General features: G+C 56.0%; 1 protein-coding gene across 1 annotated transcript in view; it reads right to left on the bottom strand.

Moving 5' to 3' along the window:
• Positions 1–29: 29 nt before the first annotated feature.
• The window catches only part of TXNDC5 (thioredoxin domain containing 5), a 30,041-nt gene continuing 13,130 nt past the window's right edge, over positions 30–16,940 (bottom strand). Inside the window, exons 4-10 of the mRNA XM_070074436.1 lie at positions 13,841–13,937; positions 10,599–10,714; positions 7,531–7,617; positions 6,214–6,357; positions 3,702–3,784; positions 2,253–2,382; positions 30–1,450 (exon numbers count right to left, since the gene is read on the bottom strand). Coding sequence (XP_069930537.1) covers positions 1,328–1,450; positions 2,253–2,382; positions 3,702–3,784; positions 6,214–6,357; positions 7,531–7,617; positions 10,599–10,714; positions 13,841–13,937 — 780 coding nt within the window. The 3' untranslated portion in view covers positions 30–1,327. The remainder of the gene's footprint in view (positions 1,451–2,252; positions 2,383–3,701; positions 3,785–6,213; positions 6,358–7,530; positions 7,618–10,598; positions 10,715–13,840; positions 13,938–16,940) is intronic.

The following is a 16,940-nucleotide window of genomic DNA, read 5'->3' as shown; positions in this document are numbered from 1 at the left end:
TGCTGTAACATGTAAGGAAAAGACTGGGCTTTGTTTTTTTTTAAAAAGTTTATTTAGAAAGTATAGTGTAAACAAATTGTACCACTTTGATTTTTCTTCCAATACAAGACTCATGATGCAAAGCCGAAGCCTTACCCGAGGCCTGGGCTTCTGGAGAAGGTTGGGTTTTTCAAGAGTATCTGTGAACCACACGTGATCAATAAAGATTCCCTGTAAGGCAGGGGCCGGCTCGAGATGCGGCTGTCCCCTGCCACGGCACACGGCGCCGGCGGCTGCTCTGTGGAGGCGGGCAGAGGGCACGGGCCACAGAGTGGCTCTTCCGAGAATGACTCGCTGGTAAAGGACAGGACAGGTCTGTATCTCACGGGAGCTCAGTCCTATGGCTGCTCACTTCCAGGGGGCAGGGAGGCGGCGGTGGGGGTGGTGACAGTTTAACGGCAGGATGACACCAGACCCAGGACACTAGCATCCATGACTGTGCACACCTGGGACCAGAACAGGCTGCCGGCTTCAGTCTTTGGTCTTGAGGTCAAAGGAATCCCCTCCTTCATCCGTCAGCCACCTCGTAGGAGGGAGGCAGGTACTGCAAGCCTCCGGGTCTCCCTGGGGGCCTAGGACCTAGGAAAGCAGCCATAGGACCAGACCCTCCCCGGGAGTTAACAGTTGGGACGGCGCCGCGCGGGACTGCCCGCGTGCACGCTTCTACGGAAGGCAGCCACTCTCAAGGCTCTCACGGTGACGTCGTCAACTCCTGAGCCCTTTTGGCCCCTGAGGAAGAGACGGGAGCATCCTGGAATGATACTAATGGACCAGACGGGTAGGAACGCATCGGGGGCATCACGGCGTTGGAACCCGCACCCTCAGGCACGTGTCAGGAGGACCCCTGCTTTCGCTCTGGCTAACCTCTTGTGGGGGGAGAGGTGTGGCACAGAAAATCCACTGGCAGCCACGGAGGTGTCTTCTGGGCGCGTGGGTTCTTCTTTCTCCCTCCGCTCCCGGCCTGACCACGTTTGTTAGTAAGTCGACGTCAATGGACGGTGACACTCGGATCAGCGGTCGCAGGCAGTCCCAGACACCGTGCTTTGGGGGATGCTTGCTTGCCACAGAATCACCCAGGAGCCGAAAACAGTCCAGTTATTTGCTTTTTCTCAATTCATTTTAGCCTCAAAGGATACGGTTTAATTTCATCAAGAGAAAGTTAGAAGGGGGTGTGTCGCCACTGACAGCAGCGAGTGTGCACAGTGACCCCGGGTTACACGGAGAAGGTGCCACACGGCCCGCGAACTTGGCCGTGACTCCCGGAGGCCGGCGCCTGCCCGCGGGGCTCCTAGAGCTCGTCTCTCGCCTGGCGCAGGACGAAGCCGTGCAGAGAGTCCAGGTCCCGGCCGCCGCTGTGCTCGCTCACTTGTTTTCCTCCCCGGAAAAGCAGCAACGTGGGGTAGCCTCGCACCTTCACGAAAAAGAAGAAAGGTCTGAAAACCCGTGCTCCCCATCGCTCTCTCACACGCTGCTCCTGCAGTTTAGGGGCTGGGAAACTCGGCGGCTCGTTTGCAAAGATGTACAGAGCATTGAAAAAAGACCGGAGAGTTCAGCAGGCAAAACCTCGGGGCTGCACGGTCGACTGAAGATCAGTACGGGAGGGATGGCGCTAGCCTCTCTCCATCTTTAAGGTGCATGGGAGAGGCAGGGGGCGGGGGCGGGGGCTCTGCACTCCTGCCCAGCGCCCTGGCCCAGCCCCACCGTGAGCTGCAGCAAGACTCTCACAGCGTGCACCAGGCAGGTGCAGCTCGCTTCCTTGGGCCTACTAACCCGACAGGCATCTACTAGTAAGTGAACCGCGTCTGTGTTACCTCCACCCTCCCTCCAGCGAGGGCATCAGCTCTAACAGGGCAGGGCGGGGGTGGGGGGATGCCATTTTTCCTCCAAGGGCCGTCTGGGTATTTATAACAGTCACAGACCATACGAAATCATCAACTTCTTAAACAATGAGCCTGCTACTTGCGACGCCTTGTATGTGACCTTACACAGCCCGTGGGCCAGGCATCACCGCCCCCCTCCCCACCTCGTGGCTCTACCACCTGCAAATCATCCCGGCCGTTAGACCAGGAAGACAGCTCGGCCCGTTCCGAGGGAAGTTTCTAAGTGTGTCTCTGCAGCGCAGCAGAGGGCAAGCCTCGAGAGCGCCCCCGGAGACTCAGGAGGAGGGTGGGCCCTCGGGGGAACCCTGCGTGTGTGCGCCCGCGTCTACTCACCGCATGCCTGCTGCAGATCTCCCGCTCAGCGGTACAGTCCACCTTGGCGATCTTGACCTCCGCCAGACCAGGGAACTCCTTCTTGGAGAGCTCCTCCCAGGTGGGAGCTAGGTTCTTGCAGTGGCCGCACCTAGAGAGAGAGCAGGGACAGCTCCGCTGGGGTCGCCGGTGCGGTCGTGCACCCACGCACCCACATGGCACTGCCCAGCTGCTCCGAGACGGCCTGCAGCGGTCACCAGGTTCCCGCTGTGCGCGTGCTCACTCCACCACCTCCCGCCCCAAGTCCATTTCCAGGTCACCTAGAGAAGCAAGCAAGGTCTGGGTTCTGAGCTGCTTTCGTCTGGTGAACAGAGCTCACTGGCTCCTGCATGCACCGGGAGCAGGAGAGGGAACAGATGTCCTAGCCCGCCGGCTTTCGGGCGCAGCGCGAGCTCAGGGCTTCCGTCTCGTGCGTTTCACACCTGCCCCCTGGCCCCCCTTTCTGATCCCTTCCCTCCGCGTGGACGGCTTCTCTCCTGTCTTCTTTCTTTATGCTTGATTGGTACTCATGTAGCTTTAGGGCTTGTGAAACCAAAAAATTAAGACTGCAAACTGGGGCTGGTGCCGGGTTCTAGTCCCGGTTGCCCCTCTTCCAGTCCAGCTCTCTGCTGTGGCCTAGGAAGGCATTGGAGGATGGCCCAAGTGCTTGGGCCCTGCACCGATCTGGCTTCAGATCGGTGTAGCTCTGGCCTTAGCGACCATTTGGGGGAGGGGAACCAATGAAGGAAGACCTTTCCGTTTCTCTCAAAAAAAAAAAAAAAAAAAAAAAAAAGGATTGCACACTGCACGGCTCATTTGAGTCACTGTTCTCGGTTGTTGCGGCTTCTCACGGATACCCAGCCTGAACTAAGCTCAAGGCCTACAGTGATGCGTAACCTCGGCCCGTCTACACAAGGAGGACCATTCCCCTCAATGCCCTGTGTGTCCAAATGGACCTGCTGTCTTCCCACCAGCAGCCGGTCTGGGTCTCGGACCTGCACCGTCCATTCATGCTCCCAGGACCACGTGGTGGGAGGGATCGAGCACTGGGTCACGTACCGAGTGGCTCCCAGAGAAAGCTGAGCTCCGCTGGCCTGCTCTGCACCACTGCTGAACGGACCCGGAAGAGCTAAGCTCTAGCCTGATGTGCGTGGCTCTCCCCAACAAAGATTTGGAGAAAGTACAAACGTGTGTCTGACTGTCGTACTTCACTGCTATGTGCGTTCTCTCCAAAGCAGAAGGGGCTTTAAAATAACCCCTCTACACGTAATTGCGAACGAGGCCCCCGAACCTCAACGCGCCTGCATCCGAGGGCGGAACGAAGCGCATGACCCCCGTGTTAAGTGGACCACCCGCCCGCACTGAGCCCGCAGCGTTAGGCCAATGATCGGGGAAAAGGACGTGACAGCACCGCACCAGGCGGCCACTTACCACGGAGCGTAGAACTTGACGAAGGTTATTCCCTGCGCGACGGTGTCGTCGAAGTTCTTCTCTGTGAGTGCCAGCACCATGTCCTTCGTGGGGGGAGAGAGCCACGGTTTCTAACACGTCACTCAAGCAGGGCAAGGCCGGCTGTTTTTCTTAAATGCCGTCTTATACGTGCTCCAGGTTCACACACACGTACCCACACAAGCTCCACCCCGGGGCAAGGAGGCCAGCAGGCTGAGGGGCCCGAGCCCAGGAGAGGCCCGAGCCGGGCGCTGCACAGACACTGTCTCAGGAAAGACGTGCCAGACTGGAAGCTCCCGGGGGGACGCTCAGCCGCTCTGCCCGGCAGCCAGGACAGGTTCAGCCCCGTCCTCTGGAGCCCGGTGGTGTAGACATCACTCCGTGCTAGCGTCTGCGGCGCCCAGGCTTGTAGCCTCCAACCCCGAGATGGGTGAAACCACCACCCCCCTCTCAGCTCTGCCTGGGCCCCTCCTTCACCCGAAACTTTTATCTTCTCTCTGCTACAAAAAGCACAGGTAATGCTGGGTGTTTTTACTTAGAACGGGCTTTCGACTTTTATGCTCAAGGGAAACGTGAACTATGTCCCCCTAAGCTCTGGCTGGGGAATTCCTGGGAAAGGTGCTCCCGAACACGACTGCTTCAAAAAAGTGATCCTGGGAGCTGGTGCTGTGGTGTAGCCAATAAAGCCTCTGCCTGCAGTGCCAGCATCCCATACGGGCACCAGTTCAAGCCCCGGCTGCTCCACTTCCAATCTAGCTCTCTGCTGTGGCCTGGGATAGCAGGAGAAGATGGCCCAAGTGCTTGGGCCCCTACACCCATGGGGGAGACCTGGAAGAAGCTCCTGGCTTTGGATTGGCTCAGCTCTGGCCATTGTGGCCACTTGGGGAGTGAACCAGTGGATGGAAGACCTGCCTCTGTAACTCTGCCTTTCAAATAAAAAAATAATAAAGTGATTCTGCCCTATAGCTCTCTACAGCGTTATATCGATGTGTGGTCCTCTCACATGAGAATAAGAACAAGACGACTTGGCCCGGGGCTAGCACTGGGGCACACGTCTGGGGGTCCCCAGGAGCCACTGGGGAACACTACCCTCTTTCCCGAATGTGGAGACCTACAGTAGAAACAGGCACGGCTGTGTGATGCAACCACCTGTGCTGTTCAATTACGCCCAGGACAGCCTTTCTACCCACCGTGACACACACCCCCTGTAACGTGTGTGCTCAGAACGACTACAGCATCCTAAACCCAAACACCCTGACCGCCCCCGGCCTGCGCGTCCAGCGAAGATTGGGCGGTGGAGGGGGCGAGGAGGCCCCAGGAGGAGGGAACACGTTAGGGTTCAAAGCTCACTGCTCTCACACCCTCCCCCCACCACCGAGGAACAAGGGCCCCTGCCCCTTCCTTTGCCCTCAGTGTCCCTCTGGGCCCCCGGAAAGGACTCTGTGCTGAGAAGTGAAGTAGTGAGTTTTGTGCTTCAAATGGAACTCAAGGGTAAGTTTATGTTGGTGCAAAGAACCACATGTGAACTCCATGTGTGGCTTTTTCATTAGGCATTATTTTCCATGAACGTTTGGAAGACCTCTTGTATGCTAACAGGCCTTCTGGGCCTGGATTTCCTGGGGAAGCGCTTGTCCACCCACCCATCCCACCCCCTACCCCTGAATAGCCTTGCCTGTACCCACGGCCTCCACAGGGATCGGTGCAGAGCTCCTGGACGCCTTTAGTGCCCGCTGATCACCACCACCAGAACACACAGCCTGGAAGACCTCGCCCCTGCCGTCCTCCCCTGCGGCCAGTGCCATCCCACCCCCGGCCAGGGATCTGAGCACCTGCCCGCTGGGGCTCCCTTCAGCTCCTGCAGAAGCCGCCTCCCACTCCACACAGCTCGGAACCCTCCAGGGCTCCTATAAACACAGCGTGGACTTCACAACCTCGAGCCCCTGGGACGCGCTGCACGGCACCCCCGCCCTGTCCCTGCCCACTCCCTCCAGCCCGGCTCGGGCCAACCCATCTCAGAGCCCTGGTGACAGGCCTCACGCAGGTGTCCCCGCCCCTGTGACACCTCCTGCAGACACGGGATGAAACTCTCGTGTGTGTTTGCTGCCCTGGATGCCTAGCACCGTGCTGACAAATGCAGTGAAGACAGACACGGGCCCACAGCCTGGCCCCACGCTGCCCTGTCTGCCACCTGTGCCTCTCGGGGGCGCTGCCGGGAAGACAGCAGCTGGGAGTCCACAGGGAATCCCCCCAAGGCCTGGATCAGAGAGGAAGGCGGCTCTAGAGACTTCAGACCACGCACACGGTCCCAGGATCCGTCTCGCCCCTGTCTCAGCAGGTCTCCCATTGAACATGCAGAGCATGGGGCAGCAGATAAAGCAAAATGCTTCCAGCCAGCCATCAGAAGGGCTCCTCACTGTCCCCCAGCTGTCATTCTGTTCCCAGTGTTGGAGGAGGAAGGGCCACACTGGGTCAGCCCAGCAGGGTAGGCACCTACCTTGTCGGCCACGGGCTCAGCGTCCAGCACGGGGGCCTCGGTGGGCTTGCTGGCCTCGGGGGCACCCGTCTCTGGTCTCTGCAGCTGCGATGCCACGTAGTCCCTCAGGGACTCCAGATCCCGCTTTCCCTTGTACTGATCGACCTGTGGAGATGCGAGACCCCGCTGAGCCAGTGCACGCCCCACCAGCTTGCTCCCGGCTGTCGGGAAAGGAGCCGCTACAATCAGCACGTCTTGGTGTGGCGTGAGGATGTGGCCACCCCTCCCCTCTGTGGTGACAGACGAGGCCTGCTGCCTGGAGGAGTCTAAGTGGGCTGAGATGGGCCAGGGGCTGTGGGCGGAGGGAGACCCCACCCAGCAACGACACAGTTACCCTAAGACTGCAAATTTGGGTTACCCTTGCAAGGACCTGAGCCACTGAAATGTTTCCAAACAGTATAACGGGGTTGGCGCCTTGGCGTAGTGGGTAAAGCCACTGCCTATGAGGCTGGCATCCCATAAGGGCGCTGGTTCTTGTCCTGGCTGCTCCACTTCTGATCCAGTTCCCTGCTGATTGCCAGGAAAGCAGTGGAAGATGGCCCAAGTGCTTGGGCCCCTGCACCCATGTGGGAGACCTGCAAGAAGCTCCTGGCTTCTGCCTGGCCTGCCCTGGCCATTGCTGCCATCTGGGGAATGACCCAGCAGATGGAAGAGTACTCTCTCGCTGTCTAACTCTTGACTTTCAAATAAATAAATATCATACTTATTTACTTATTTGAAAGGCAGAGTTACAGAGAGGCAAAGGAACAGAGAGAGGTCTTCCATCCAATGGTTCACTCTCCAAATGGCTGCAACAGCTGGAGCTGTGCTGATCTGGAGCCAGGAGCCAGGAGCTTCTTCCGGGTCTCCCACACAGGTGCAGGGGCCCAAGCACTTGGGCCGTCTTCTACTGCTTTCCCAGGCCATAGCAGAGAGCTGGATCAGAAGTGGAGCAGCTGGGTCTCGAATCGGTGCCCATATGGGATGCTGGCACTGCAGGTGGTAGCTTTATGTGCTATGCCACAGCGCCAGTTCCTATAAATAAATCCTAAAAGAAAATAAAAAACCACAACAAAAAAAACAGTGTAACATGAAAGCTTCTCTCACTGCCTGCATCTCCTCACTCTCCGAGGGAAGCCGCTTGTTCCACTGCACACGTTCCCCAAACCAGTGCCCAAACTATCAACACTGCCCGCCTGCTGCACCCCTACCCGCCCCACTTCACCCCCGCCGACGCCTCAGCCCACGGCGGATAAGGAAAGGAGAGCTTCAGGCCAGCGCTGAGAGCTGCACACCTACCTTCTTCCCGTCCCGGAACCAGAGCAAGGTGGGGTAGCCGCGGACATGGTTTCCTGAGCAGAGTTGGTAGTGCTGCGTGCAGTCCACCTGAATGCAAAGGACGACAAGGCTCCCCGGTCAGCTCTCCACGAGCCTTCTCGCAAGAATGACTGCTGGATACCTCCTCTTTTTAAAAAACCCTGATTCTGCAGTGTGTCTGCCGGCGAGCTGCACTCTGGAGAGAGACTTTTCCCAAAAGCTGCCCGAAACACACTTGAGCTGATGGAGCAGGGTGATGACAGGGTTTATCTTAACTCAGCTAAAAATGCCAACTGGTACGGCAGGAGCTGTGGCCCAGCGGGTTAAGCTGCTACCTGCAGTGCTGGCATCCCATGTGGGCACCAGTTCGAGTCCTGGCTGCTCCACTTCCAATCCAGCTACCTGTTAATGTGCCTGAGAAAGCAGCAGAGGGTGGCTCAAGTGTTTGGGTCCCTATACCCACACGGGAGACCTGGAGGAAGCTCCTGGTTTTGGCCATTTGAGGAGCAAACCAGCAGATGGAAGATCTCTGTCTCTCCTCCTAACTCTGCCTTTCAAATAAATAAAAAAATAAATCTTAAAAAAAACAAAAGTCAATTTATAGGAAGCAACATTTTAACATGAGCAGGTTATGGCTGAAGCCAGGCAGCCTAGAGAGGCATCTGACGTGGCTGTGGGTGAGTGGGACGCACCCCAGTTCATACCCCAGCTCAGAATCCTCCTCTTAGGGTGGGTGTTCAGTGGAGCAGGTAGACACCCACAGCCCAGGTCAAAGGGCCCAGCTTTGTGCACCAGCTCTGCTTCAGAGTCCAGCTTCCTGCTCAGGACCACGCCAGGAGGCCGCAGCTGACGGCTCACCTGGGAGACCAGGACTGAATTCCCAGCTCCCAGCCTTGGCCTGGCCCAGCTCTGGCCACCATGGGCACTTGGGCTGGGAACCAGCAGAAAGGATCCTTCTGTTTCTAGAAGCGGCCATCTGGCGCGGGGCTTAGGATGCCACTGGAGAAGCGCACATCCCAGATCCCAGTGCCTGGGTCAGTGTCTGCTCTGATTCTATCCCCCTGCCAAGGGGCAGCATTGGGGGTAGCAGCTGATGACCCAAGTACCTGATTCCCTGTGATCCACGTGGGGAGACCTGGACTGAATTCCACGTTCTTGGCTTCAGCCTGGCCCAGCCCCAAGTATTGTGGATGTCTGGGGAGTGAACCAACAGATGGACTATCTCTCTCTATTGGTCTCTCTCTCTCTCTCTCTCTCTGCCTTTCAAGTAAGTAAAATGTTTTTAAAAAGGAAACTGACTCTCGTAGTTTTAAAATGAAAGGGGGGAGGGGAGCAGCAATCCATTTTAAACAGGATCCGGCACATAATAAAGGGAAAACCGTGATGATGTCAAATTAAGATTGCAATCTGGCCCTAAGTCTGTGGGCTTAATTTACCGACTGTCATGGCTCTTCAAGGTTTGCGCTTCAGTTACATCTTAGAGATTCTGCTTGCCCAACATTTCCATGAAGCTAAGTAACCTCTTTCTTTTTGATTTGCTACTGGCATTGTAATCATTGAGGCAGGACTGAGTGGATTTTCAGTATATTAGCAACATAGGGTTAAAAAAATTAAAATGACCACGGTCGGACAGCAGCCGAAGTGCTCAGCTGGAACAGGGGGCCTCTGCCTGAGGTGTGGGAAGGGAAGAGCATTTGTCAGGGCCTGAGCCAGGCGCGTGTGCCGGGACAAGGCCTCTGCGGGTCGCCTGGTCCTGGGAGGAGACCTCAAAGGGCGTGCACTGACCTTCCCGCGAAGGATCATAGTGATACAAGACTGCTGCATGATCACGTCCATGAAAATGTTCAGTACGCATAAAATCCTTACAGCTAACTGGAACCCATGACTCCGAGTGTCTAACAGGCAGCCGAGCAAACTTCACTCGTGTCAGTAAACACAGGAGGACAGTTTAGCAACACCTGCTCCGGGCCGAGCATCCTCCTGAGCGCAGGCTCTCATCCCCACGGCCAGCAGGCGGCTGACCTGGCTCAGCTCTGACCTCCAAGATGACGCTTTCAACTACCGCACAGTCACACTGACGTTCACCCCAGCAACGACTGCTCCCACACACACAGCTCTGCAACATGAACCCCGTGCATTAAAAAAGATTTTTTTAGAAAAGGAAATCCACATGGACCAGCTGTGTGTGGGGGCCAGAGGTTGGACAAGATTAAAAGTGACCGATGCAGGAGGGGGCCTAGCAGTTAAGATGCCTCCGTCCCTCATGGTGGCCCTGGGTTCCGTGCCCGGCTCTGGCCCCCAACTCCAGCTCCCTGCCAGTGCAGACCCTGGGAGGCAGCAGTGAGGCCACAAATAGCTGGGTACCTGCCACGCGCATGGGAGAGACCTGGGCTGAGCGCTGGGCTCCCAGCTATGGGCTGGCCCAGTCGGCGTGAACCACCTGAAACGGGAGGTCTCTGTCTCTCGCTGACTCTCTACTTCTGCGAGGGAGGGAAGGAAAGCAAGGGATGGCCCAGGAGCGCTCCTAGACACGGCTATGAACGCGTCCAGAAGAGCCCGTCACACAGAAGTTGCTGGACAGCTCTTCTGGCTCCTCTGCGTAAACGGGAAAAGCTGGAAGGCGCCCAGGCCAGGGAGCGCCGAGAGGGGCCCCTTCTGTGTGCCTGTGCAGAGCCCGGCGTCCTTTGGGAAAGCACTCTTGGGTGAGATCAAATGTGGATGCTCTCCCAGGACATCCAGGGAACATTCTCCAAGGCTCTGCCCCGTATCTCTGCAGAGCAGAGCTGGAGCTGCCAACTCAGGATCGGCCATCTCTTCAAAATAAGCACAGCGGCCAAGGCTGTAATTCATCTCTAGGCCATGGAAAAGCCAGCGAGCTCAAAACCAGACTGCCATCCGCGAAGGTGAAAATGAATTATCAAGGGGCACGCTCAATGGAATTAATAAATCAAGCCTCTGCGGCTGTGCACGGAGAAGGAATAACGGGCCACTCCGCTCACGCATGCAGCCCAGAGCAGTCTACTTCCAGTTTAATGAGGGCTCTCGCTTACCTTGCCAATCTTGACAGTTTCAGAGTGTTCAAGGCCCAGGGCCAGCTGCTCCCAGGTCGGGGCCAGCGCTTTGCAGTGGCCACACCACGGGGCGAAGAACTTGATGAAGTGGTCGCCTTAGGGGGGGAGACAGAGGAACCATGACTTACGTCACAGCTTGCCGCACGTGTAACTAAGAATCACATGTTTGTTCTCTTGCTTCTTGGCAAATCTCACTTTGGTACTGATTAAAAAAGTGACTCTCCACCCAAACACGTCTACATCTGTCCCCGTGAGTTCATAAGAACACTCGAAAACCGAACCGGTCGTCTCGGAGGGGTAACAGAACTGGCTCGTAGCTGGGAGAAGCCGGAATAAAGGGCAGGGGCAGGCACGTATCCAGCCTTTCCCACACAAGCTGTACCCCGAATAACCAAGTGATAAATGCCAAAAATAAAAAAACAAAGCAGAGATGCTTGCATTTGAGAACGGGTACGCGGTACAGCTACCGAATGGACGGGGCCAGGTGGCGACTGGCACACCTGCTCACAGCCGAAACAGAGACAAGCAGGTGTGCTGTGCTCCCAGCAGCCATGGGGTTTCCCTGGGCCTCTTGAAAAACACCACGCTGAGACTGTTGGGTCCCCGGAAAGCAGAGCCCGGGGAGACGCGCACACCACACCAAGGAGGCCGCCGCACGGCTAACAGTCTCTGTCCTCAGCGGCTGCGAGTGTGAGGGGAGAGCAATGCGGGGACACGCAGACTCAAGGAGCCTTCACAGAGACGCACAGGGCTCCTCCCTTACGCCAGGGCCACTTCCCCATCCACCCTGAGTCAGAAACATCGGAGATGCATTTGGTCGCCTGATAAACATTGTAAAGTTAAACAAACAATCGTGAAGTCAACCCACCATTAAGTCAGGGATCTCCTGTGTATAAAAATGACCAAATCAACCTACAGAGGAATACACACTTGAGTGATGATGACACCAAAGAGAAAAGGAGCGTTTTCTACAGAAGACAGGGACGTCCCCCTCAGGGGAGGAGGGGGTGGGCTGGGCTCCCCACGGGGCACCACCAGCAGCTGGCAGGGTTATGTCTCGACCTGGATAGCAGTGACAGGGTGACTGCCTCACAATCTGCTGGGTCCTGGGGCTGGTGCCGTGGCACAGGGGTTAACGCCAGCATCCCATATGGGCGCCAGTTCAAGACCTGGCTGCTCCACTTCCAATCCAGCTCTCTGCTGTGGCCTGGGATAACAGTAGAAGATGGCCCAAGTACTTGGGCCCCTGCACCGGTGTGGGAGACCCCGAGGAAGCTCCTGGCTCCTGGCTCCTGGCTTTGGATCAGTGCAGCTCTGGCTGTTGCAGCCAACTGGGGAACGAACCATCGGATGGAAGACCTCTCTCTCTCTCTACCCCTCCTCTCTCTCTGTAACTCTTTCAAATAAAAATAAATCTTTAAAAAAAAAATTTTTGCTGGGTCCTACATTTGCTTTTATGCGTCTGCATTTAATCTTACCATAAAATGAAAGATTAGAAAACCGAATCGGGGCTGGCTCTGTGGAGCAGCAGGTAAAACTGCTGCCTGTGACACCAGCATCCCAGATGGGCTCTGGTTCCAGTCCCACTGCTCCATTCCCAAGCCAGCTCCCTGTAACAGCCCGGGAAAGCAGCAGAGGACGGGCCTAGTGTTTGGGCCCCTGCAGCCATGTGGGAGAGCCAGAAGACACTTCTGGCTTCAGCCTGGCCTAGCACTGGATGTTTCAGTCACTTGGGGAGTGAACCAGCAGAACAGACTCTCTCTCTCTCTGTAACTCTACCTTTCAAATAAATAAATAAATAAATAAATAAATAAATAAGGAAGGAAGGAAGGAAGGAAGGAAGGAAGGAAGGAAGGAAGGAAGGAAGGAAGGAAAAAAGAGTATCACACCCTTGGCTAGAAACAAAAAAAATGAAACCATCACCAGAGCACCCCTTGGACACCGCAGATTGGTTAATCTAGGCTGTTCTACTTGGATGTCAGGCAGACAACGACTGAAATCGGGCTGCAGTTCAAGGCAGGAGCGGAGCAAAGGGTGCTGGCGGGCCCCTGGCCTCCCCGCAGGACTGTGCCCCACAAATGCTCACGGCTGCAGCCTCTTGGCCACAGCCATGATGTGCTCAAGGAAATGCACACGAAGCCTTGACAGTGCCCTGCAGCACGGAAGCCGTCATCTAGGCAGGCACCCTGTGACGCCAGGGTCCCCAGGAGACTGAGCAGCACGTGGTGGGAAGCCAGCGAGGGCGGGAAGTGCCGTGTTTAGGGAAGCGTTGGGCAACAAGGTGAGCTGGGGGGTGGCGTATCACAGGCAGCCCGAGTCGGTCTCAGGCCAAAGTGGATCTCCTGGAGGGGAGAACGTACCAGGAGGTTCCGCTGTTTAGAAAAATGACGGACTTGTGATAACAATGGAGGGAGGCTGGGCCCGGCGCCGTGGCTCACTTGGTTAATCCTCCGCCCGCGGCGCCGCCATCCCATATGGGCGCCAGGTTCTAGTCCCGGTCGGGGCGCCGGATTCTGTCCCGGTTGCTCCTCTTCCAGGCCAGCTCTCTGCTGTGGCCCGGAAGGGCAGTTGAGGATGGCCCAAGTCCTTGGGCCCTGCACCCGCATGGGAGACCAGGAGGAAGCTCCTGGCTCCTAGCTTCAAATCGGCTCAGTGCCAGCCGTAGCGGCCATTTGTGGAATGAACCAACGGAAGGAAGACTTTTCTCTCTGTCTCTCTGTCTCTAACTCTACTTGTCCAAAAAAAGAAAAAAGAAAAAAAGGAGGGAGGCTGGGGGTTCCCCCACGAGTTGTCTGGGCCGGTACCAGTGGTGGACAAGCAGTTCCAGTGCTCAGTGGGCCACACTGCAGGACCACAGCGAATCCCCCAATGCGTTCACGGATAATGGGAGGCTCACCAGTCCTCATGGGTGAGTCTGTGCGTGGGTCACTGTGCTATTTAGTCGAGTGTTTGCAAACGCCCAGGTGTGGCTCAGAAAGGTGCTTTAAAGTGTGGGGAAGAGCTTGGGGGGTCACGAGTGACGGTGGCTCCCCCAAGTCCCGGGTGAACAAACAGCATGTGCATTTCTGCCCGAGGCCAACACGCCGGAGAGTAACATGGGACAGCAGGAGAAACCACGTCCCAGAGGAGAAGCATTCAACAAGGGGGCCGAAGGGTCCCAACGCTGTAGGCAGGAGAGCCCGGCGAGGCAGCCCCCCGCGGGGCCAGCCGCGCCCCCTTACCTTGTGTGATGTGCTGCTCGAAGTTGCTCGCCGCCAACTCGTACAGCCCCTGCTTGAGCTCGGGGGCTTTGGGAGGCTCTACCTGCGGCGCTGGGGTCTGGCAGGAGGAAACAAAGCCACGGTCAGGGACACCGTGAAAGCTGCCGCGGAAGGGACCTGCCTCTGTGTGGGACCTCCCCTCCCCTCCCCGATGGACGGCCTCAAAGCTCTGCGCGACGCCAAGTCAGGATGCTTCGGGCGCACACACCTCCCTGGCCTCACCGGATGGCTGGGCGGCAGCTGTGCCCATCCCCAGACCCAACCAAACGCAAACAGAACAGACGGATTTCAGGGCGGTGCCACCCCCAAAGCCTGCCCCTTCTCTGACATTTAATGAGATTTCACAAGGAATGCAAGAGGGAATCCCCGGTGAGCTCACTCCTAAAGACACGAGCAAGCAGAATGGACGGAACTGAGTGTGAGAAACCTGCAGGGAGCACAAATGGTGGGGAAAACTGTGAAGGGAGGCGACCCTGTGAAACACTGATCCCAGAGCAAGGCAGGTGGCGAGGAGGCAATGGGAGGATGAGGGGCAGCGTAGAGAAGACCACCGGCTAGGCATAAGCTGCCCTTTGAAAAAGAAAGATTTATTTATTTAGAAAGTCAGAGGTACAGAGAAAGAGGGAGAGGGAGAGGCAGAGACAGAGATCTGCCATCGCTGTTTTACTCCCCAGATGGCTACAATAGCCAGCGCTGGGCCAGGCCGAAGCCAGGAGCCAGGAGCTTCCTCCAGGTCTCCCACGTGAGTGCAGGGGCCCAAGCACTTGGGCCACCTTCTCTTGCTTTCCCAGGTGCATTAGCAGGGAGCTGGATCGGAAGTGGAGCAGCTGGAACTTGAACCAGTGCCCATATGGGATGCCAGCGTTGCAGGTGGTGGCTTTACCCACTATGCCATAGTGCCGGCCCCAGCAAGTTGACTTTTTACAATGCCATCCCCTGAGCAGACACCAGTGTGCACCGCGACCTGGCCACCACGGCACCACGCTTCCCTGAATCCGTGTGGTTAAGGTCAGGTGCAGCTGTGGCTTCCAACCAAAGTAACCACGGGTGAAGAAAAGGTCAGTGGGTCACTGTTTTGCTGCAGGCCCAGGGGTGCACACTGCTCCATTCTCACCAGGTGGTTCACGTTCCTCTTAAAAAGAAAAGCCAGGCTCAGTCATGAAGGCGTGGAAAGCGCCGATGGCTTGAGGCCGCGTGGAGTCGAGCTCAGAGCAGAGACGCTTTCCTTTCTGCTGCTAGCCTGTGCAAACTCTCCTCTGAGTGCGAGATGCTCACCCAAAGGAATTCCCAGGGCCGGCGCCGCGGCTCACTAGGCTAATCCTCTGCCTGTGGCGCCGGCACCCCAGATTCTGTTCCGGTTGCTCCTCTTCCAGTCCAGCTCTCTGCTGTGGCCCAGTGCTTGGGCCCTGCACCCACATGGGAGACCAGGAGAAGCACCTGGCTCCTGGCTTCAGATCGGTGTAGCAAGACGGCCATTTGGGGGGTGAACCAACGGAAGGAAGACCTTTCTCTCTGTCTCTCTCTCTCTCACTGTCTAACTCTGCCTGTCAAAAAAAAAAAAAAAAAAAAGGAATACCCAGGAGAATGACGGCAAAGCCAATAGTGAGTTCAAATCAGGTGCAAAAAAAACAGCCCAAGCCACCCCTCGCACGCGATTCAAAGAGCCCCCCATAGGGCTGGTTCACGTATGGCACTGCAGGGGCGCTGTCACTTCCTGTGCTCTCAGCCAACACCAGGGCAGTCCCCATAGAGTACTTCCAAAACCCCGTGGACTGGCGGCACTGTGGCACAGGCGTTAAGCACCACCTGCAATGCCAGCACCCTGTATGGGAGCACTGGTGTAAGTCCCAGCTGCTCCACTTCCGATCCAGCTTCCTTCTAATGTACCTGAGAAGGCAGGATGACGACCCAACTGCATGGCCCTTGCCACCCACGAGGGAGACCCGGATGGAGTTCCTGGCTCCGGGCCAGCCCCAGCCAGCATGACCATTTTGGGAGTACATCAGTGGGAGGAAGATCTTTCTCTCCATTTCACTCTGCCTTTCAAATAAATAATTATAACTTGGGTCCAAAAACTTTTCAAATCCCTGCAGTTTCTTCATATTATATATTTTCCAATTTTCCATGAAATTTTTGGAGAACCCTTGTATGCAGCGATACTCAAATTTTTTTTTCCTTGCTCTAACATACACTTGACTGCAGGAAGCTGGGAGTCAGGAGCTGGAGCTGGGAGGGGGACCCGGTTATTCTGGTTGGGACACGGGCATCCTCACTGCCAGACTAAATGCCCACTTCCTGAACTGCTCAGTTCTGTTTCCCTGGCGCTTTCCCAAGTTCCCCTGGGAGCACAGTGTTTGACAGAAAAGGGTACAGTCTCCCCCAGCTGGAGACCATGTGAACTAAGAGTCTCCTAAGAAAGTCAACAAGAACCAAATGATGACTTCTTCGTGCCTTGCGATTTTATGTGTTGTAACACATTTGAAAAGTCATCATGGGGCCAGCATTGTGGTGCAGTGGGTGAAGCAGTCACCTGCAATGATAGTATTCCACACAAGTGCCAGTTTGTGTCCCAGCTGCTCTGCTTCTGATCCAGATCCCCACAGATGGCCTGGGAGAGGCAGTGCAAGACAGCACAAATGTCTGGGCCCCTGCCACCCACATGGAAAACCAGGATGGAGCTCCTGGCTCCTGGCTCCAGCCTGGCCCACCCCTGGCCATTGCACCCATCTGGGAAACAAACCAGCAGATGGAAGGTTGATCTTTTTCTCTGTAACTCTGACTTTAAAATAAATAAATAAATCTTTAAAAAAAAATTCATCACTGTACTCATCAGTATGTACAAATGTGTGTCAATTAAAAATTTTTAAAGAAAGGGGAAAAATCCTTTATATAGATAAACGTGTTCCTTACATTACTAATGCCATAAAAATAATAAATAACCTAAATATTTACTGACAAAACAGTCCAATTACAACAAATCCACACAATATAAAAATTATGATCAGTATAAAGACAATGTAACTGTGTGAAAGTCAAAGAAATAAAACACTTGTATGATGAC

The sequence above is a fragment of the Oryctolagus cuniculus genome, chromosome 5 (genome assembly GCF_964237555.1).
Source record: "Oryctolagus cuniculus chromosome 5, mOryCun1.1, whole genome shotgun sequence".
Taxonomy (NCBI): Eukaryota; Metazoa; Chordata; class Mammalia; order Lagomorpha; family Leporidae; genus Oryctolagus; species Oryctolagus cuniculus.
This window is presented reverse-complemented; position numbering and strand designations above follow the sequence as displayed.